Below are 23,368 nucleotides of genomic sequence, written 5' to 3'. Positions count from 1 at the left end.
TTTAATTTTCTTTCTTTTCTTAAAGAAGACTTGTAGAAGGAAGGAGGCAAGACAAAAGCCCTATAAAAGCCCCTTCCTCCCCCCTCCTATTTATTATTCCCCTTAGTTTATTTTCTAATTTATGCTTAGTTTCTTCTCTCTCTCCCTCTCTCCCTCTCTCCCTCTCTTTAGTTTTAGTTCTTCTTTATTTTTGCTTTAATCACTTTTGTAATAGTTTTTTATGTCAATTAATGCAATCACTCTTTTATTCTTATTCAGCCTTTTATGTTTATGATTTATGCAATTGAGTTGTAATTTTTAAAGTTATAGTTCTAGGCTTAGATCTAGGTGACAAGATCACAAGCCGTGGAGCATTTTTTTTTCAAGATTTGTTTTCTCTAGTACTAGAAATTTCAGATTTGGTTTATTCCAGATCTGATTTTTAGTATTGATAGTATCTCAAATCACCCAAGATTTTAAGTTCAAGCATTGATTCAAGTAAGTAGGCTCATTCAGTAATCTTCTCTCCCCCCCTCTCATTCCCTCTTCTGACTATCATTTCTTTCTTAATTTAGGATTTTAATTTCAGTCGTTACATTATTGCTATCTTTTTCCCCCAAGGTTCATGGCTAGTGTATGTGTTGGCTTGCCCCTCCTAGCCATAGAACCATCAATTTATTGCTTTTATTTTAATTGTCTCTCTTTTCCTAAAGACAAGTAGAGTAACACTTGTAAGAGTGACTCTCTGGTCAAGTAGGGAAGCTCATATTATGATGTATCCCTCGGACTAAGTAGAAAAACCTACTTGTGAGTCGCTCTCTAGCTTTATCCCCTTTATTTTACTTTATTTTTATTTCAACATTTTTTCCTTTATTTTTTTTAATTGCGTGAGTTGTTTATTTTCAGTTATTTATTTATTTAATTTTAATTACGTGGCTTGCGTCTTTAAATTGTTAGATGACGAATGATTATGACATTATTTTAGATACATATGTTTAGGACGGTAGTTAGAATTAGATCACAACCATTAATAGGTTCACTTTCGCATGATTAAAAGAAAAAAAATAAAGTGGCTGCTCTCCCTGAGTTCGACCCGTAGCTACACTGATCCGTACGCTTGCGGTTACATTTAAAATCTCAAACAACTCTCTCAAACCCCATAGTGCCGGGAGTATTGTGCACTGGGTATGCCCTTTAGAATCAAGCATTTCAAAATTTCAAAAATTTTTAGTGCTATTAGTATACCATTTTCCTTGTATTGATCTTCAAAGTTTTTTTTTTTGGGGGGGGGGGTTGTGTGTGTTAAGAAGCACATCTTTTTTTCTCCTTATGTAAATTATTATTTTGATCGTTGGATATATAAGAATTGATTCATAGAAGTCGAATTTGAGACTCTTCATGTAGTACACAAAAAAGGGTGGCATAACAGGAGCATTCTAAAAGAGATTATTAATACAAGGACACTCTACTTTAATTTACATAAAACATAAAGAGACGTATAAGGAGGACATTGCCATATGAATATGTTATCTTTATATACATTTTGCATTTTCATTGATGAACAAAAATAGATGATGATGATGATGATGATAATAATGATAAATATTTTTCCTTTAATTTTGTCGATCGTATTTTTATTTTCACAAAAATAAAAGACGTGTATGATTGATGATGGTGTGATGTTTCCCCTAGTCATTGTTCAGAAATACTCCTTGTGGAACTCGAAGCGTGTTGATGTTTTTTGTGTTAGGTCCCGTGATAACTTTCTTAGCTCCTTTGCTAGTACTGGCATCCCACAGTAGAATACTCCTGCAATCCTCAACAGAAAACAAATAAGAAGAGGTTACAATTAAAATAGTAGCTAGGTGGTACACTCATGGTTATGAATAGCAAGCGGCATTGATAGTGTATCGACCAATTGGTATCGATATTGGCCATGCCGAGTATCAATATCTGTCCAATTCTGTATCAATAGAGCGATTCTTATTAAGGGTAAATTTATCTAAAAACTAAAAATTTTATTGAATTTTTATTGAATTGAGGTCAATACTGAATCCTGATACCAATATTATTTAAAACCATATTTACAACGCAATAACTTTATACAGAAAGCGAAGATTTTTTCTTGGCTGTTGATGCTTTTAAAGCGATATATAAATATATATATATATATATATATATTTCTAAAATAAAATTTCAGTTTCTACCATGTGGTAGATCTAGGCAAACACCCTACTAAGTTGCTGCCCTCCAAAACCACTCTCTTAAGAAAATGAAAAATAAAAATAATTCAAAGTTAATAATGTTTTAAAGGATCCATTTTCTCTTAATTCATGGTGAAGAGAGAATCTCTTCATGCATAGGGCGAAGGGTATTTTAGAATTTCAACAATAAGGAGTGGAAATTAATGATATCATTTACTCCTCTCAATCCAATCATAGTTTTAAATCACCTATGGTGGTTAAATAATTTTTCAAATGAATCTAAATAGAGTTTATATGAAATGAAAAGTTCAAAATCTTTCATTTTGACAACGAACTGCCATACGAGGATGGCCACGTGCATAGTTCAATATAATGGTATCAGGTCAGTTGTAGCGACTGATACTATTAATATTATCAGTACTCAATATCGATACTAATATTTTAGCAGTGGGTATTCATATAGGGGAAGGTAAAATGGTACTAAAAAAACTAATGTATCAATATTTTGAGAGGCGTAACAACCTGATTTGACTTAATGCAACTGATCTATATAATGTTAGTATCAATATTGACCAAAATTAATATGAATATCGATATTAGTATCAATATCGATACCTAAGACTATGATCATACGAGACGAATTTGGCAACTGAACTAGAGCGCATCCACCTGTGTTTTAGGAAATAAGATGTGTTTAAGCCATTGACCCTAAGTGCCATTACTTAATTTTTCCAATATATGATAGTTCTATACTTCTAGTCACCGTAGGTGTAGTGGGATTTATTGTTGCACTTACCAACTGTGGCACACGGGTGCTTTGAAGCTATTTTCTTGAACACCTGTTTCCAATTTGGCCGCGCGAAATGTGTTTTAACCTGCAACAAGTGAGAATGGACAGATATATGTTTATAATCTTTTATAAGAAAAGAGGCCTTCAATCGATCAATCCATTAAAGAAGGGAGGGGGTACCTAAAGGCCCGTCCAGGCAGGGCAGGTTATATGGATAGGTTATATCCAATCATGTGATGTACGTGATAGTATATTTAGTGCTTAAATTTTAGTATCAAGTAGTTTCTATCAATTCTTATTTGTTTGTAAAATTCTAGTTTAAAGGGTTTCTTACATATAGGAAAAATCATAATTAAATTTAAATAAAAAAAAAAAAAAAATAGAATAAAAAGAAGTATAACAATACAATTATGTTCAAAATAAGTCAGAGCTCTCCAAAGTCTCTTTCTACCCTTCCCATGTGAAATGATCGTAGAGGAGAGAGATAAATTGTGCATGTGGATATTGGAGAAAGCTATGCTTCGATCACCACAAAGAATACGATTTATTTATAAAATATGAACATTAGTAGATTAATTCTTATATTTTTGATGGATTGAGTTTCTTTTCACCCAATGGTGAAGTACTCATGTCCCTCTCTCTCTCTCATCATGAAAGAAAACTTTAATCATTATTAATTGTGGAGTTAAAAAGATGAAACCTAAAATTAAAGCGATGGTTGTGTATTGTGTAATATACGTTAGCGCCTCCTCTTTCATAAACGTACATATCTATCCCTTATTATGAGAGGAGAGAGAGAGACATAAAAAGTTATTAACGTAAGCTGTACAGCTTGACAACATTCTTTCTCCCTTAGAACATATTTTCAGGTTATTTAGGCACAAGTGGTAAACCTAAACATGAAGTTTAACTCGATCTTACTCAAACTCTAAAATCCCCAAACCTGAACATGCAGCTATGGGTTCATATTCATGCCAGGTTCTAAGTATCAGTATTGTATCAGTGTATCAACTGATATGTATCAGTATCGCCAGTGTGGTGACCGATACAGCCACAGATACTGATTCCCTAAAACCGTTCAACATCAAGAGAAAAGTGAAGAACAGAAGTAAAAGGAAGGGGATGATTGATACGTACCCTGGTGCCAGAGAGGATGTCGACGCCGTGTTTGGCATGGTTTAACGCTTGTACCATGGTGAGCAGAGTAGACCTCGCGTCCCCTTCTTCATAGACGCTCGTCAGATAGTTGTGCAACTCGATCACACCCTGCAGTTTTCATTGACCATTCATTCATTCATTCATTCACTACCCTTTTAATTTATATTTAAAAGAGTTTCTTCTTCAGAATCTAAAAGACGAGGAAATGAGGATTGAGTACTACGTACTAACCTTCTGATCCATTTCGGCTACCTCGTTCATGACTCCTTTAAACCATTCGAAAGACCCAGGTTCCCTTGTAACCCAGTAGAAATAAGCATTCGTAGTCCTTTGCGTTCTCTTCTTCCCATGAGGTGTGGACGTTGGAGGAGTCATGGAGCCGTGACTGCTCTCTTCAGATCTACTTGTCTCCGTATTAGAATCCTAAATCAAAGGGAAGGGTTAATACTTAATTAAAGAGCAAACTAAATATCAAAATTTATTTATATTGTATACATGAATGAATTGATCATACAATTTGTTCTTCAGCTGTGCGTATATTGTTGAGTAAATCTCTAAGGATGCTAATAAAAGGTGTGGCTCCAATTCCAAGCCCAACAAGGAGTAGCACATCATAGTTTCTGTAATCCTGTGCTGGAGCACCGTACGGGCCATCAACGAATAATTTTGGTATTCTGCATTCAATCCATTCAATTTTCATATTTTTAATTTTCTGGTTAAAGAATCCCAATTAATGCTCTCTAGCTAATCCTTTTTTTTTTTAATTTTTTATTGCTTAATTGGTTAAAGAATCCCAATTAAGCAATAACCAATATTATTTGGTTAATTAGAGTGGAATAATTTACCCTTTCTTATCTGTCATTCCAACTACACCAAATTTTGCTCTGCCAATTGCTGATGCTGTAGACCCACAAGTTTCGGTGAATACCCGTTTCAGCTCTTGTGTCCAATCTCCTACGCTACGGATATGAACACTAATGTAGTCATCATCTGGTGCTGAAGTAATGGAAAATGGGTGCCTGATAAGTTTTAGGAAGAACAAATAATTTTAGTTACTCTAGGTCTTCTTTAAAATGGAGAAGGGAGAAGAAGGTTTCATACACAGAATTATTGGACACAGATATGAAACATTAATCTTGAAAGTAAAAGACTCACCACTCAAATGGGGAGATTCTTGGGCATTGTAGAAATATGTATTGCCCACTTTTATACCTAAAGCCATGGGGCCTGGACATGATTATGCTCAGTACACTTCCCGGTAGCAATGAAACCTGGAGACAGACAGAGAGAAAAGCTTTAGCATGAAACTATGGTGGACTGCAATAGGGAGAAATAGGTAGAGCTTGTGTCCCTCCCATAGTTTGGAGGGGAAGAGTAAAAGGGTCTTGCCATCTAGGTATGATTTCGTAAATATCATATAATTGATGTATGTATTAACCAATAGTTCAGTCCACGACTCCACATACATATAAGCATGCTTTAGAAACAAGGGATGGGGTTTTTCCCTTCTGCCAATTGGGGTCCTCCCTTCACCTGCCCTGTGGGGATGATCTGTGGGTTTCATAGTTACTCTTCTCACCATAACACGCTTGCATAGCCAATACTTTATACTTATATCCCCCTACTCAAAAACTTTTTAATTGGCACCAACCTTTCAGAAGGTTACTGAGCAGCTTTTGAATATCAAACAGACCTCCCAAAAAGATCATTTTAATGTGCCCAATTTATCCTTCGCTACAGCACTTGCTACTCTAGCTAATTGTACACTTTTCAAGTGTGATTTCTATGTTATGTATGCCTGTGACTAAGGGCTTATAGATTGACGTAGATTTTCCTTTCGGATCAATCAAAACCCTTTCCCAATTTGTACAAGGTTCTTCTTCCAAAGTATATGGCTTTTTGAATATATATGGTGATATCTAGAGAGATAGATATCATATGAATCATATGATGTACCACATGAGTGGAAGGCCGATTCCAAAAGGCCACTCTATATGATCAAATTAGAATCGGCCGATGCGATCCTATTCTTAAACCCTTCATATAACACATATTTAGAGTTGCCCAAGTTTTCACAATTTATAATCCATACGAAGCAAACTCACAGCCCATGAAAAATTGAAACAAAACCCATCACCCAGGCCCAAAATCTAATTCAATACATAAGTTTCCTTCCCTAACCAGGAAAAGTTATTTTTATTTGGCTGGATAAATGCAAGGAATATATCTAGAAACAGTTCTTTATAAAATGGGAGAAAGAAATGAAATAATAATAATGAATAATTAGGATACCTTTATGATCTTAGCCGAGTAACTTTTTGATCGAAACGTTCGAAGACTCCGCTCACATATATAGAGCAACAGTGGCACAGAGATGTACATCCACGTCTGTTAAATCAAGACAATGTTAGTAGAGAGATTATACCATTTCATTTTGAATAACTGATAATCATCATGGAAAGAAAATTTATTAATTAGAAGAGATTATTGGTTATAAGTAACTCCTATAAACAGTGAAATCAAAATGGCCTATTAATTCTGAGACCTTATTTGTTCATAAAATACCGATATAAAAAGGCTTTCTTGTTATTTTATTTTAAAATTTTCCTAATACTTTATCACACATCCTTATGTATGAGAACCAATATAAAATGGGACTCATTCTAACATAAAAAAGAGTCCCGGTTCTATTCCAAGTATGTGCACGCTGTATGTATGCTTAGTGCTAGACATGTTTCATTCACTACCATTTAAGGTACAAAAAAGATAATCTTTAAAGCAAAAAGGACTTGTGCAGCAATGGAGCTAGACTGTATGAAAAATGCTACCATCAGTATGTCATCGTAAGAAAAAGGACCTCATCATCCGCTGAATTGATTAAAAAACCTTCTTTTATTTTTTATTTTTTTATATTTTATATATATATATATATATTGTAGTTGTTGTTTATTTCATTGACTCATCCTGAAAAAAAAAAAAAAAAAAAAAAAAATCTAGAGATAACACATTTCATTTGTTCAAATGTAAATGCATTATTTCTTGGTGTTGGATATCTTGCAAATGGTTTGGATTTATTATGTGTCAAATTTCATAAACAAATTTGATTATATACCCTTCCATGTATTGATGTTTTTTTTTCCTATATTTTACTTTGGTTATCTATGTACTGACATGACATGCAACCTATTGTGATTATGAATTGTGAAAATTTTACCACTATACTTGATCAGTTTTGTTTGAGTTAAAACAAAAAATGTAGAGAAAACTATGGGGTCTACCAGTCATGGATTTAGGTTTTGATATCGTATTGGCCACATTGGTTGACTCAGTCAAGTAATGTGAATTTTTTTTTTTTATTGAAATCGACCTACCATGAATTATTATAGATCATTCTATTGATATTGATATTGACAGCAATTGATACTGACATATACCATGACCTAAATCTTACCAAAGGTACATAAAAAACATATATATTTTTAATAAACATACAAAGTACACAAAATATTTTAAGGGAAGATTTTCGTGCACAATTATTGGATCGTCAAACAAGAGAATTTGATATTTGTACCCATCCAATCAGGTAGGTTGTACACAAAACTTTTTGTCATATTTTAATCTCTAAATAATTTTTTGAGAGATAGAGAAAATTATTTTTCATGTTTCTAAAATAAGAAAAGAAAATTATTTTATGAGTTTCCATTATGGGACCATCTATCTAGGATGTATGGATTGGGACATCAGGCCATTTAGTCGAAGATGAGTATCTGGCTACTAGCTGGCAAAAACAAAACTTTCATTGCATCACCACTAGAATGTGACTAAATAATGTAAATCAATTAATTTAGAAGAAGGGAATCACTTGGGATTACCTAATTTCAAAATTTAAATATGCAATCCAATCATGCTTCAGTCTTGCATAGAGCATTTTCTATTTTTTGAGTGCTTCATGTATAGGCGCACAACTACTCTGGAATTATTTCGATATGAAATTATTTGTTTTCAACTCGAGGTGGCTTACAGCATGCAACCTTTCTTTTTTCTTCTATTTTATGAACTATTAATAGAGAAAGGATTTCATAGATGAGAAATATATGGCGGTGAGTTTTGGTCCATAAAGCTCACAAGCAGTTCTTAGACTCTTATGCTCGTTTGTTTGCTAATGAAAAGAGGTGAGAAAGGAGAATATGGTCCCATGAAATAGGGTTAAAGAAGAGGAAACTATGGTAAAGAATAAAATTTCATAAATTTTTATTTCGATGTTTGATAAAGTCTCGACCCATATGTTATAAAGTCATTCCTTTCTCTTTCCTAAAAATCATACCCAAAATGATAGGACTATCGAGAAGGATAGGGTGGGATTAATGGCTTGCCACATAATAGGTTTACTAGATTCTTATGGAAAACCTTACAATTATCACACTCCTTTATTCTTTTTCTAGCTACAATTTTCTGTTAAAAAGGACAAGGCCTTAGGGTGTATTTGATATTCATATTTAGAATAGATTTTAGTTTAACATGCAATTTGAAGCTAAAAAAGAGAAATAAATCAAGTGATTCTTTTTTTTTTTTTTTTTTCTTTTTGTTAACCAAGGTGTCCAGGCCTACTTAAATCACAAATGCAAAGATGGGGAATCAAACCTTATTCACACAATTCCTAATTCGCTCTAACCATCTGGGCAACTCACGGATGGGTAAGTGTTTCAAAATACCTATAAACCCTAAAATCTATATTGACAATACATACCAAATAAAGTCTTAGTTAAGGGATCCTAATGCCCCCTATGTCTATCTCTCTCCTCCAATAAAAGGTAAGTAAATATTTTCATGGTAAAAGAGAGAGAGCGTTGATGTAAGTCATGCTCATGGACAGAACTCTTGTGAGGTATATGAGAGGAAAAGAAAAAGGGGAGGGGGAATCGAAAGGTAAAGAGTGTGAAAGAAATTTACCGTTTTGAGGTACCACTTATGTTCGAGGAAAACGAAGTAGCCGTGGGCGAGGAGCAAGGCGTAGACGAGAGACAGAAGGTGATGAGAATACCAGAATGCGTTGAAGCCCGTCAATCGGTTGAAAGGTGGTGGGAGCTTCACAACGTTCTTGCGGAAGAGGTGGGTGGCCAGTGTGAAAGAGATGATCATGAGCACCACCATGGCGATCCCTGTCATACCTTCAGCGCCCCTCACAAGATCCCCATAGCTTGGCTTCTTGTCATTGAAATCCGATGATATCAGATTGAACTTCTCTGGTTTCGAGTTTACAATACGCGGGAAATCGCATGCCAAATGGCTCCCGGCATGTACAACTACTCCTATCGCTATTGCTGTGGCAATTGTCTACACACACACACCATTTAAAAATGAAAAATGAGGGGTTGTGGATTAGGAAATGCTCTCATACATATAAAAGAAACTGAGAAAAGAGAAGAAATTAAAATTTAATGTGATTTCAAATTTTAAAATCACTCTTTCCTTGTCTGTCTCTCACTGGAAATTGACCAGTGAATGACCATGCATGAGGGCTAATTTGCAAAAACATGATCGGATGGATCTTTAGCTCTTTATGAATATCATGAGCCCTACTTTCTTTAATTTTATAATCGAACTTTTGTTATGCAGCTCACTATGGATTCCAAGGACTACACACTAAGCATAGGAATGTGGAAAGGTGAGGTGATATTGTCAAATTCACTTTATCAAAAAAAAAAATGTCAAATTCAATTATTTGGTCACGAATATCAAATTTTATTGTTAAAATCAATTGTATAATCTACTGGAAAGGCACCTACCAAGTTTAAGGAATTGCCTTTAATCTAAGTATTGGTGTGCAACCTTTTCATAATAATTTTTTTTTTTAAATCTATTTTGTTTTTGACCAATTCCATTTATTTTCTAATTTTCAATTATAATACATTTTTTAATATTTTAATGGAGGCAGTTTTCCTTCACCCACAGTCACTTGACCGTGGAGTTTGGATGGTGTGTAGGGGAGGAAGGTATTAGGGAACACTTTTGGGGGGAGGGGGAGAGAGATAACTGACTTTATACAATAATTGGATAGACATTTATGACTTTAGATGGTGTGTATTTTTTATTCACCATTGTATGGAATACTTTCTTCTAATTTAATTTACCTTTTGACTTACTCTATTTGAACTAAAGATAGACAAAGACATGAGGACAACCTGGCTATAGCCTTATGAGTTTTTCCACTTGCTATGTTGTAGAATTATGTAACCATCTATGCATTGCATAGTGGATGGGTCATTCCCTATGATTTGCAATGTCAAACCAAATGCTTGGGATTTATAGTGACACTCTTTCTTCCTAGACAACATGTGGACATCCTATAGAAGGCCTTCTCCCTTTCTCTTGTATTGGTAAGAGAAAGCTAATGCATATGGCTATATTTGGTTGCAAGGGAAATTTAAAGGGAAGGAATGTGAAAATTTTGAACTTAAAAAAGGAACATTTTGTAATCATTACCCCATGTGATCCCATGTAAATATATAAATTATTTAAAAGTTTTACTACATTTATTTTACATGTAATTTTTATTTTATATTTTGAATATAAAATATAATAAAAATTAATTACTAAATATAGAATCATTTGGAGTTAATGATATAGTCAAATGGGGTAATGATTCAAAAACATCTTTTTTAAGTTTGAAAATTTTACTTTGCTTCCTTTTAGTTCACTTTGCAATCAAAGTAGAGCCTATGAGTTATGAGACCTCAAATACCTGACTAAACGAACATATCAATATTAATTAATCAACATTATTAAGGGGGAAGTGGTGCACGAAGTGTTTGGGTTAACTCTCCCCATACATGAAGATTAGGCTTGACGTATGATTCTGTGATTACATGTGTCATCTTGTATCCATAAATGTCTCTCTATGAACCATTAAGAATGTTTAGAGGAGCATTTAGGAAAGAAAAATGGCACATATGGTAACCAAACCCTTTGTAAATAGCCGTTACTCTCCATGGCCGGGGAGCTGTTCCGTTCTGACTCACGTCTGGTACCCATTTTTTGTTGTTTTGGTTTACCTGGTGGAAATTGATGTTGTCGTCGAAAGGAACAAACAACCTAGCCCTGGTGGAGCGAAGCCACGTAAGGGTGTTGCGGCAAACAGGAAGCAAGATGAGAGCCATGTTGAGCTTGAGAGTCTCAGCGGCGCCCTTGGCGGTGGTCAAGCAGTAACCCATCACATAGAAGGCTTCCCTGTTCCGGTACTGCACGAACTTCCAGATGAAGAGGGAAGCCATGAGCAACCCCCAGAGTGCCAGGATCCAAGCCCTCTGCCAGTTCTCCAGAAGCATACATCGCAGCTTCATTCCCAACGCGCGCAACAGATTGTTGGGCTTAAATAATCCCCCATTTCCCATGTTCATGTTCACGCTCAGGCTCTGACTCCATCCCATGCTCGTCGTGCTCAGTGGTCTGCTAGAGTTCATGTAATAGTCTCTTTGCAGAAGCAACCCTTCCAACTGCCATAACTGTATTTGAAAACAAATAAGCAATACATTCATATATGTATTAAGAACTAATTAAGAAGATCACCCACCAATACATCTTACATCTATGGACTGTGCTCATCAGATTAGTGGTGGTCCACCGAATTGGGGAAAAAATTAGTACAATTCGCTGGCAATGCTGATCAGACCCCCAATCTCAAAGGTTCCCTGAGTGCGTTTAGTTTGTCATCCCCGGCCAATACCCACTCCCGACCCCAACTCCAACTGCTTTCTTGCGATTGAAAACTTTTTGTTTGTATCCCATTAAATTAAAGGAACAAAGGTTGAAGATATGATTGAGGACTCGAAAGAAGATAAAAATCATTCCCCACAAGTCATAAAATGGGTCTTTTTCTTTACATTCCCTACCACGAATTAACATGCGATGAGTTTGAAATTTACCTCGATATAGCCCAGGTCTTCTGGGTCCAGTTCTTCCATTATCAATGAGGCGTATTCTTCTGCTTGTTCTTTCAGTTTTGCCAGCTTGTTTGCAGAAGCACTAAGCATTATCAACTGTAAAGTGGAAACCAAACAAGAAAAGAAAGAAGAGGAAGAAGATATCCAAACGCGTAAGACGACGGCATCAGAAAAAGTAAAAGGAAAAGGGGAAAAAAGAATTCCAACCAAATTAATTACAGTCTACTTACTTCCTGGACTTCCTCCCTTGTGATTCGACCATCTTCGTTTCTGTCCGCCCTGCAAAAGACGATTATCGCCAAAAGCAAGATTCATTAAGAAAGATTTCTATACTTCGATGAAAGAGGCTCCAATCAAATACCGGTAATTAAGAAGGCAGAGACAGAGACGGAGAGTAGGATTAACGAGAAAGAAGTGAGTGAAAGATTGGGGAGTGGAGATAGATACCCACATGTCGAAGAAAATCTGGAGGCGGGCGTCAAAGCTCTGGTCCGATATCTGCAGCCAAAACTCGTGAAGTTCTTCTTTTGTAATTCTCGTTATCTTTTGACATCTCCGTCTCGCTAAAGCGTCAAAAATCCCTACCGCGAACTCCTTGGAGTCGTTCATCCCTGCTCATTGGAAACCACGCGTACTCAATAAGACTATAATCAAAGATTCAAGATTCACACAAAACAATGTTGGAAGCCACGAATTCAAGTGTGCCGAAACAAAGCAAGCAATACTCTGGTTTTCCTTTTTACCTATACATTCGCCGAAATCTTCTCTGGAGAGAAAACCATCATTGGCCAACCGATCGAACCGTGACTCGACAATACGCCAGAGTTCATTAGCATCCTCTGTTTTGGTGGTTTTACTGATGAATCTGAGACCCTTAAATGCTCGTTGAGCACTGGATCTCGTCCTATCGAGCTTGGTTTTGATTTTCCGGGCATCCCGAGCAGTGATCGTGAGCTCATCCGTCTCCGACGCCGATGTTCGTGCTCGTGCCGGCGAAGAACTGAGCCACGAAAATTTCCGGCGAAGCTTAGACGTAGCAGACAAGCTCCGGCTTAGGAGACCGTCAATCCCATTGAAAACAGTTGGATTGGATCCGCCAGTGGGAGTAACACTTCGTACGACGATGGAATCATCCTCCAGCTCCAACGTCACTTGCACGTAATCGTCGTCATTGTTGGCGTTGAGATCATTGAGGAAGATAGGCAGCATTGCTCCTCCGACGCCATACTCCCCGGAAAAATGCAAATCGTCGTGAAAATCAAATCTCCTGCTGTAAGTTGATCGTCTAGAACTGCTACCAACCGACGACGGTGTTCTCATCTTATTCGTTTGTTTGTTTGTTTGTTTCCTTTCTTCTTGTTCGTCTTCTCCTTCCTTTCCCTGATGAGTTAATTCAAAAAAATAACAATTAGTTTCTCTTTAGAGAGAGATAAGAATCTTTGCAATCTGCAGAAAAGCACAGTTGGCGCCATAGCTTCACACGCTTGAGCTGAAGCTTTTTCTTAAAACAAGCACATCTCAACTGATCTCCGCGCACGATTTCAACGCTGGTTGCTGTGTCGTGCTTAGAGTGGTTGAGATTTGTTGAAGAGAACTCCTAATCCATATACATATATAATAACATGAATTTTAATAAATTAAATAGAAAAGAATTAAAGCTATAATTAGTTAATTACCAACTCTCTCTGCTCTACGTCTCAGTGTCCGCGTTTGCTTCATTTGGGAATTGGGAGTCTGGGACCCTGCAGATCTAAATGCCTCTATTTGTTTTTTTTTTTTCCTCTATCGAAGATGGCGTTCTGCTTACGTATATACGTACTTTTTTTTTGTTCTACGATTGTTAGAATAAATATACCGTAGTTAAAATCTGTATTTATACTTGACCATGTACGATTGTATGGTATACCACTTCCTGCTGCTTTTTACTTCGGCCATTGTCTAACAAAAAAAAAAAAAAAAAATTTGGCCAATAGTCAACTAGGTCCAAGGCCACATTTTTCTTAAAACAAGGAAATTGTTGCAAAGCAAGTATCGATACACTTGAGAGGAATTAATTAAGTGACCAACCCTCATGTAGGTACTCCACTAAGCACTACAAACCACCATTCCAAAGCCCAAGTGTGCAATCTAGTTTTCATTCGAGAAGACGTTTTCTATTCAAGAGCATAGCTTCCACACTTGTATGAGGCCTAATCAACATCTCTCATTCAGATCAATTCATGGAGGGTAAGGAGGTTATTTTATAGCGGTGAAGAGAGAAGCAAACAAAAGGGTGGTGGCGTAGGAGTTACTTGCACAGAAAAATTTTCCATAAAATACTTTATGCCAATGTTTTTTTTTTTGGTAAATACTTAATGCCTATGTGACTACTGAAGTGATAGTACTATACAAACACGGTTATCCATATTTTTACCATGCTTTATTTGGCAAAAGAATTTTATATAATGTTTATGTTCATACATAACCATTACTTTAGAGGAGAGGAGGTTGTTTAATACATACACATTTGTGCACAATAATTGGATTTTTTATTATTATTTTGCTCCGTGATCTATTACTGAAGAATTAATTTCTTTAATAGAAGGTGGGAAGTGGATTTAATAAGAAGAGAGAATGTGAGGTCTTTGATTGGGATTGAGAAAAGGAGTACAGAATTTAACATCAACATCTGGGAAATCTTCTTCCTTAAAATAATTTTATAGTGATTTATTATCGTGTCATTCTTTATCGTAAGAAAATAAAAAAATACGCATTAATAATATATATATATATATATAAAATTCCTCTACAACTTTGAAGTATTAATAAGAAATCCTTTTATTTTAGATATCCCTATATTTATGTGGTCTGGAGAGCTCCAAAGTCTACGCTTTGAAGAGAGAGTGAGGGTTTTCTTCTTTCTTCTTTCTTCTTTCTTCTTTCTTCTTTCTTAAAAGGGAAAGAATCAATTTATAAGATATGGTAATGACAATGTAACAAGCAAAAATATAGAAAGGCAAATACCATGAAGGAGGTAACTTGAAGAAAGTAATTAACTAACCACTGCTTAATTATGTCTATGATTATATGCAAAAAAATAATTTTAAATTATAATAATAAAGTTCGTGTCTTCCCGTCCTGCTAGCTATACTGCTTATGAGGTAGACTAACGTTCTAGAAGAGTGTTGGTAGCTGTCCTTCCCTATTTTTGAAGCTAATAACATAATTAATTTTGTGGGCCTCCACTCTCCCTCGGATTGTAATTTGTAATTTCCCCACTTCTGTTATGATAACATCCTTACCCAAATGCAGCCATGAGGAATAGGGATTTAGGTATCATGAGTATTGTATCAATTAATAAATATCGATATTGATGGTATATACCAACATAATATTCATGAATTGGCTAAATTGCAACGCTTTTTAGAATATTTTTTTTTATATGAACTTAGAATGAGACGGCCTATCCATTTTGGTATTAGTATTGATGACCACATATACCAATGTTGACAGCGTGTACTAAATCCCTGATGAGTGGAAAGCGGGCATATATTTGAATAAGATAACAGATCAGGTTCACGTACGAAAATGTACGAAAACGGTCCTAGTTTGTGGATTTATAATCAATTTCCTCTCTCTTCATTTAATCGATTCTAATTTCATGGACCAAGATCATACAAGAATATTTTCGTACATGAACCTGATCCGTTCACTTTGAGTAAACCCTAGAGACCAAGGGATGGGAATTTTAATTCTCTCTCTCTCTCTCTCTCTCTCTCTTTTGTTTTAAAAATATAGCGAGATAGGATAGGGAATCCTATGTAGAAAAACAACCATTAAATAATGCAATGGTTTACACTGAAATCAATTTTTTCAGATATAATGGCCAGGATTTCATGATAAAACTAGAAGTGGAACTCGAAAGATGGAGATTAATCTACATTCAACAATGAGTCATTCGTACAATTGATCAATGTTCTTCTACCAACCGAAAAAAAATAATAATGTTCACTATTATTTACCAAAAACAAAAATCAATGCTCATAATTCAAAAACCCTACAAGGGTTTAAGCCTAAGACACCATTCCCATATTACATAAGAAGAAAACCCCTAACCTAACAAGCAAGTCCTTTTGTGACTAGAAAAGTTGGGTGCCAAATTTACTTGCACGATTAGGCGCTTCAATATAGATTGGCGGGCCATAAATCATTCTCTCTAGGATAAGGATTTTTCTCTTGCTTCTCTCATCACTTGATTTGGATTTGCATATTAAATAAGGCATATTTAGCTAAGAGTCTTGGGTTTCTATTTCAAACACCAACTTCTAGGAAGTAAGGAGGTGGAATGGATATGATGTATTGGTTTGGAACCATTCATGCCTCTCATTACCCGAGAAGCCAAGCCAATGTAAAGAATGAATCCTCCGCACGTACGTTCATCTGTACGTACATGTGAGTATCCAACATCAGTACCTTTTTCTTTCATATATACTCCTCTTTTCACCCTTTAAATGACAGAAAGTGGGACGCATGTTGATCCTCACATGTATGTTTAGAGAATCCAAGGACACATTATGAGCTTCTCAAGGTGGAGGTTAGGAAGATTCCAAGATGATGCATTTCATTTGTCCCAACTTCTTGCCTCCTATAAGTTGGCTTCGAAAGCCGTTAAGCAAAAGCCTGATAAGCTCTACCAAAACCCTTTTTCTACGGACTCTCCTATATATTAAGTCCTCTCCCCATTTTTCTTCTTACCAAAACCCTCTTGTACTTGTTTACACCCTCAAGGCTGGCTTTAAAACGCGTTGTACTATGTTAAGGAGGCTAGATGCTATTAATTAGTCTAGGAATCTCTCCCTAGGAGATGTTGGACTAAAATTTATACACCCTCACTGATCTCCCAAACCCCTTAGTACTAGGTTACACTTCCTCATTTCGGCACAGGGTCCCTGTTGTGGGGCCATTAACCTTGGATAATATTGTCCTCTTTGGCCCATAGGCCTCAAGGCTTTAAAACGCATTATACCATGTTAAGGAGGCTAGAGGTTTTTAATTAGTCCAGGAATCTCTTCCTAGCCGATGTGAGACTAAAGTTTGCACACTCTCACTGATTTCTTAAACCCCCTGGTACTAGCCGTATTCTTGGATCGTTACAAAAAGCTCACATTCAAAAACAAAACCATTTGACCCATTGATAAACTTCCTAGTTCCAAACAAAAAGAGCATTAAGTGACATCTCTATCATTTTTTTGATGTAATTGTTCCCTCCCCCGGATTTTTTGTTCTCCAATTTCTTTGATAGATGTATTTGTTCCCCCTCCATCTTGGTTTGCTGTTTATGTAGAGCCTCTCTATCTAGTGGAATGTATTTTTTTTTTTCCTTTCCATTGTTTAATATATTTTCCATTCGTCCAGAAAAAGAAAAACACCTACCAAACATTCACATAAGCAATAGGAACAAGGAATGTCCCTCAGCCCGTTTCTTTATATCTATTTCTAAATACATCAAGAACTAAACATTCCTAAAATATTTTTAATTAGAGTTTCTTAGGATGCATTTCCTAACTTCTTCTTCTTCTTTTTCTATTATTTTTATTATTTTTTTATTTTTAAATATGGAGTAGTGCATGTAATGAAGTAAATGCTCTCAATTGAAGTGGATATAGCAGTATCTTGATTTGATTTCAATTTGTAACTTAAACCTCTATTTGAATCCAACCCGACAATTGAATGAATATTCCATCTAGACAAGAATTTGAATCGATTAATAATTCAATAAAAAAAGTTCATTTATGATAAGATATAATTCTTATAATACATGACTCATAATAGGAATAACACATATAATATATAATTTCTCATTGTGCAGAAAAATTAATAAATATAAAATACTTTATACAACAAATTATATTTGTTAATTACCAATTGATTATAGATTATAGAACCAAATTAGATTGGTAAAAACCCAAATAAATTGATCCAGATTCGATGTAAAATTTTCAACTACCCACAGACATCTCTATCTTTTACCAAAAACAAACATACATCTCTACCTATGTTGTAATAAATTCTTGGAATATAGAGAATATATGGTCTTCTGACCTCATAGAGATTTTAATCAGATTAACTTGTCAAAGAACTAGATTAAAATGAAATTGGCACCAAGTACACCCAAGGATACCCCTTTCCCCCTCAAAAAACAGAAGAAGCCTTAAGAAATCAATGCGTCATAGATTTCTTCCCTCCCAAGAAATAATGCTTATTTTGGAAATCGGTTGACCAACTAAAATAATGGTCAAAATCTAAGAGACATGACTAGTTTTTCACAATATAATAAGAAAGATGATGACATTTTTGTTATTATTATTATTTTTTTTTAGGACGTGTAAAGAACCTTTCTATAGATAGCTTGAAGATAGCTTGAACTTATCATATTAGAAAATTTACACTAGGTAAGAAATCAATATCTATATATATATATATATATATTTATATTGGATGAATAAACATAATTCTATTTATGAAAGCGAGCAAAGCCCGTAGTTGCGGAGTTATAAGATTCCGTCTACTGCAGAATGTATGAGACTTATATCACCTCTATCAATATGATAATAATATTTGGAGTGAAAGAAGAAGAAGAATAAGTGTTTTATTAATATTAAATATTAATAGGGCGGGACAAAATAAAGTTGTGTTTTCTGCTACTGGCTATGCCGAAGGTGGAGATTAGGTACTTTTTATGGTTTTTTTTTTTTTTTTTTTTTTTTTTTTTTTTTTTTTTTTTGCTTAAGGTCAGCAAAGAATATATTATAAATGAGAGAAAATATAAAAACAACCTAAAATTGAGAAACAAGCACCACATCTAGCACCCTACTCCACCTTCGCCATTGCCACAACTAAGCATGATGCTCAAGCAACTTAAAAATCAATTATTAAATTTCAGCCTATGCATTAAACAAAAAGAAATCTTGACCTCTCCATCACATCCCATTCCATATCATTTGTATTCTTTCATTTTTTTTAATTAATATATTCTTTACTGACCTTAAGCAAAAAAAGAAGATGTGTTTTAAGTACATCTCTAACTACTTCACCATTCAAAATAAAGACATAGAGCTATATTTTTTTTCTTTTTTCAAAGAAATTATACTGTAATATATCTCTAGTAATTATAATTTGACTCAAGTTCAAAATGTTGTGGAGACCTAGGGTTAGTTGTCTAGAGAACTCCAATGAGATACAATGTAATTGTTTTGGGGGGAGGTCCACAAGATAGATGAGAACCTGCTTATAATGGATCCACCTCTTCTCGAAAAGCTACTTAAGAGAGTAGATTTAACTCCGCCAAATCAAAGATTTTAATTCTTTAATTTTGATTTATATACTAAAAAACATAAATAATAAAATGTGAGGAATAAGAATTAACATCATTAATAATATTTCACTAGTACAAAATATTACAGTTTTGTAGATTAAAAAAAAAAAAAACATTTTTTATTTTCTGGTTTTGATTTTCACTTGTAAATCATCAAATAACACATCATGCTTCACTAGTACAAAATATTATAGTTTTGCAGATTAAAAAAAAAAAAAAAATTTTTTATTTCTGGTTTTGATTTTCACTTGTAAATCATCAAATAACACATCATGCTCTATTTTCGTAAGTAATGGTTACAAGAAATTTTTTTTTCCGTTTATTAAAAATCATGAATTTTTTTTTTCCTTTATAACACATTTATTTTTCCAACGATGGTAAATCCTATCATTTCACATGTCTAATTGAAAAAAAAAAAAATTACAACCTTTAATAAGGACATAATGATAAGTAACTCTCAAATTATTTTTAAAATATATATTTTTTATCCCTATATTAAATAATGTTTGGGAATAAAATGGGGATAATCAAAAGAAGGATATAACTTCTAGCTTCACTATTTTGGCAACAACAAGATGCACCCTATCCAGCCATAACATGCATTTATACTTTACAAAATAATATATAACATTAGGCATTTCTCAATATAATTAACTGACCAAAAAATGGTAACATGGCATCCATCTTAGCTCCAATTCTTATAACCCTAAGTTCTCCTCAAAGATTTAGAACTTATGATACAAGAACAGTTCAGATTCCAGTATGTGATCCTGTTTTGTCCTTCCACCACCAAAATAAGAGGAAAAAAAATCATGTTTTGAGTTGTGAGACCCAACCGATCAAGTTTGGGCCAAAACAAGGGTGACCAAATTTTTTCAATCAATCTTTTTAGGGAGAGTAGCATTTTTTCCAATCTCAATTATTAGGCCAGTTGATATTCTTGCTCTGATCCCAATATTTAAAACCATGTGTCTTCTTGATTTTGCTTCTAGAAAATTTAAGATTTTGCTTCAAGAAAATTTAAGTTAAATAATTAGAAAAGGATTCCTATGACATTTTCTTTATAGAAGATTTCTATGACATCAAACCATAGGATTCTTTCTTACATTCTCTCTTCTCTAACATCCTATTTCTCTCACCCACCATTGATGAGACATGCGTCTGCCACTCCAATTGGTGTGGCTAGTTACCAAGTGGTGAACCTTATAATATTGTAAAGTTTATTAAATATAAGTCAAGCATACCATATCAGAATTTTCAAGATGAACCCTATTATATGTTCACTTTCTTCTCAAAACTAAGTATGAACATAAATGGTGGTTTATTTTCCAAAACAATGAAATTAGGAGCGAACTCCAGTTGTCACATCTCTATCGAGTATTGACAAAGCAATGTTGTAAGGGGATTTTTCAAACCTTTTAGAAACTAGTTTTAGGGTTGACTCAATGACATGTGACCTAGCTCCTTGACATGGAGAACCTATAAAATTAAAGTATAGAAATAAAATTATTTTTCCAAAATATTTCAATTGAACAGTTTTTGGACACAGAAGTCATGCTTTCACTAAGCACTCTCATTGGCGTAAACATATTTTTGAAATATTTATTAGGCAAAAGTGGCTTTGTAGGTTGACTTGATGAGCTTATTAAGGTAACTCGATCTCCAATTTAGCCACCTGAAAATTGATGTAATAATTCTAACAGTTGAGTAGATAGGTCTGAAGTTGAATTAAGCAAATTTTAGAATTTAATTCAAGCAAATATTCTCTCATGTATTACTATTAATATGCATCATTATATTTTTCAGCTGTATATATATATATATATATGCTTATGCATTCTCTTATAGTCTCTAGGTTTTCAGAGCTTTATTGTCGTTTGGTGAACTTTCATTTATTACCTTTCAATATCAATTGCTAATATTTGAAACCATGGCCTTTCCTGATTTTGCTATTAGAAAATTTAAGTTAATAATTGGATAAGGATTTCTATGACATTTTTTTTTATAGAAAATTCCATGACATCAAATTATAGGATTCTTTATCACATTCTCTCTCCTCTCTGACATTCTGTTTCCCCCACCCACTATTGATGAGACTTGTTCCGCACACTCTAATTGGTGTGGCTGCCAAGTGGTGAACCTTATAATATTGTAAATTTTATTAAATATAAGATGAACCCTATTATATGTTCAGTTTCTTCTCAAACCTAAGTATGAACATATTTGATGGTTTATTTTTCAAAACAATGAAATTAGGAGTGAACTCAGTTGTCACATCTCTTTCGAGTATCAACAAAGCGATGCTGTAAGGGAATTTTCTAAGCTTCTAGAAACTACTATAAGGGTTGGCTAATTGACAAGTGATATGGCTCTTTGACATGGAGAACCCTACAAAATTACAAGATAGAAATAAAAATCATTTTTTCATTATTTCAATTGAACAATTTTTGGACGCAGAAGTCATGCTTTCACTAAGCACTCTCATTGGCAAAAATATATTTTTGAAATATTAATTAGGAACAAGTGGCTTTGCATAGGTTGGCTTGATGAGCTTATTAGAGTAACTTTATCTTCAATTTTAGCTACATGGCAATTGATGTAATACTTCTAACAGTTAAGTAGATAGATGTGAAGTTAAATTAAGCAAATTTTATAATTTAATTCAATCAAATACTCTCTCAAGTAGATATGCATCATTATATTTTTCAGCCTCTATATATGCTCATGCACTCTCTTATAGTCTCCAGGTTTTTGGAGCTTTATTGTTGTTTGGTGAACTTTGATTTTATTCCCTTTCAACATCAATTGAATTTGAAACCATAGGGTCTTCCTGGTTTTGCTTTTAGAAAATTTTAGTTAATAATTGAAAAAAGAATTCCTATGACATTTCTTTTTATACAAGATTAGGATTCCTCTCACATTCTCTCTCCTCTCAGACATTCTCTCTCCCTCACCCATTATTGATGAGAGTTGTTCCCCACACTCCAACTGGTGGGACTCCCAAGTGGTGAACCTTATAATATTGTAAATTTTATTAAATTTAAGTCGCATACCAGATTAGAAGTTTCAAGACGAACCCTATTATATGTTCACTTTCTTCTCAAACCCAAGTATGAACGTACATGGTGATTTATTTTCCAAAACAATGAAATTAGGACTGAACTTCAGTTGTCACATCTCTATTGAGAATTGACAAAGCAATGATGTCAGAAGATTTTCTAAGCTTCTAGAAACTACTATTAGGGTTGGCTCACTGACACGTGATCTTGCTCCTTGACATGGAAAACCCCATAATTAGGATGGAAATAAAATAATTTTTTCAATATTTCACTTGAACAATTTTTTGAAGCAGAAGCCAAGCTTTCACCAAACACTCTCATCGGCAGAAACATATTTTTGAAATATTTATTAGGCAACCCTACCTCCAATTTTAACTACGTGGCAATTGATGTAATAATTCTAACAGTTGAGCAGATTGGCATGAAAATGAATTAAGCAAATTTTAGAATTTAATTCAATCAAATACTCTCATATGTATTGATATTGAAATGCATCATTCTATTTTTCAGTCCGCCATCCATGTATGTTCATACATACACTCTCTTGTAGTCTCCAAGTTTTCAGAGCTTTATTGTCGTTTGGTGACTTTGCTTTTATTCCCTTTCAACATCAGTCGCTAATTTATTATCAAAAGGTAATAATATTGAGTCTAATAGAAAAGAACCCATGGAGATTGCAGAGTGATTGTAAGAAATCAATGCATCAAATGGTGTAGGATAGACTTGGTCTGTGACCACTAATGGAGATGGAAGCCAGCTTCAGTGCCACTGGAACGAAGCTGTTCTTTCTGAAACCTGAGTTGCAAATAAGGATTGAATCAAAAAATAGAATGCTTCAACCATATCAGACTCATATACTATTCAGAAGTACCTACTTAGCTAAA

At 34.3% G+C, this 23,368-nt stretch overlaps 1 protein-coding gene across 1 annotated transcript; it reads right to left on the bottom strand.

Annotated features, from left to right (window-relative positions):
• Positions 1–1,399: 1,399 nt before the first annotated feature.
• LOC122059532 (respiratory burst oxidase homolog protein E) lies at positions 1,400–13,636 on the bottom strand. Its single transcript, XM_042622372.1, has 14 exons — positions 12,815–13,636; positions 12,523–12,682; positions 12,302–12,350; positions 12,054–12,167; positions 11,184–11,633; positions 9,082–9,465; positions 6,424–6,519; positions 5,287–5,402; positions 4,977–5,150; positions 4,646–4,805; positions 4,363–4,554; positions 4,111–4,239; positions 2,980–3,058; positions 1,400–1,788 (listed from the first exon to the last, which is right to left on the bottom strand). Exons 1-14 carry the CDS (start codon positions 13,389–13,391, stop codon positions 1,679–1,681), a joined length of 2,790 nt encoding a protein of 929 aa, XP_042478306.1. The 5' UTR covers positions 13,392–13,636; the 3' UTR covers positions 1,400–1,678.
• Positions 13,637–23,368: the final 9,732 nt, after the last annotated feature.

The sequence above is a fragment of the Macadamia integrifolia genome, chromosome 2 (genome assembly GCF_013358625.1).
Source record: "Macadamia integrifolia cultivar HAES 741 chromosome 2, SCU_Mint_v3, whole genome shotgun sequence".
Lineage (NCBI taxonomy): Eukaryota > Viridiplantae > Streptophyta > Magnoliopsida > Proteales > Proteaceae > Macadamia > Macadamia integrifolia.
This window is presented reverse-complemented; position numbering and strand designations above follow the sequence as displayed.

What these genes read in the sequence shown, in the direction of transcription:
- LOC122059532 (XM_042622372.1), bottom strand. Translation starts at nt 13,391, where the DNA reads ATGAGAACACCGTCGTCGGTTGGTAGCAGTTCTAGACGATCAACTTAC. An exon ending in AGATTTCGGCGAATGTATAG is followed by an intron (nt 12,683 to 12,814) that starts GTAAAAAGGAAA and finishes TCCAATGAGCAG; the next exon opens with GGATGAACGACTCCAAGGAG. An exon ending in TAGCCGAAATGGATCAGAAG is followed by an intron (nt 4,240 to 4,362) that starts GTTAGTACGTAG and finishes TGAAAACTGCAG; the next exon opens with GGTGTGATCGAGTTGCACAA.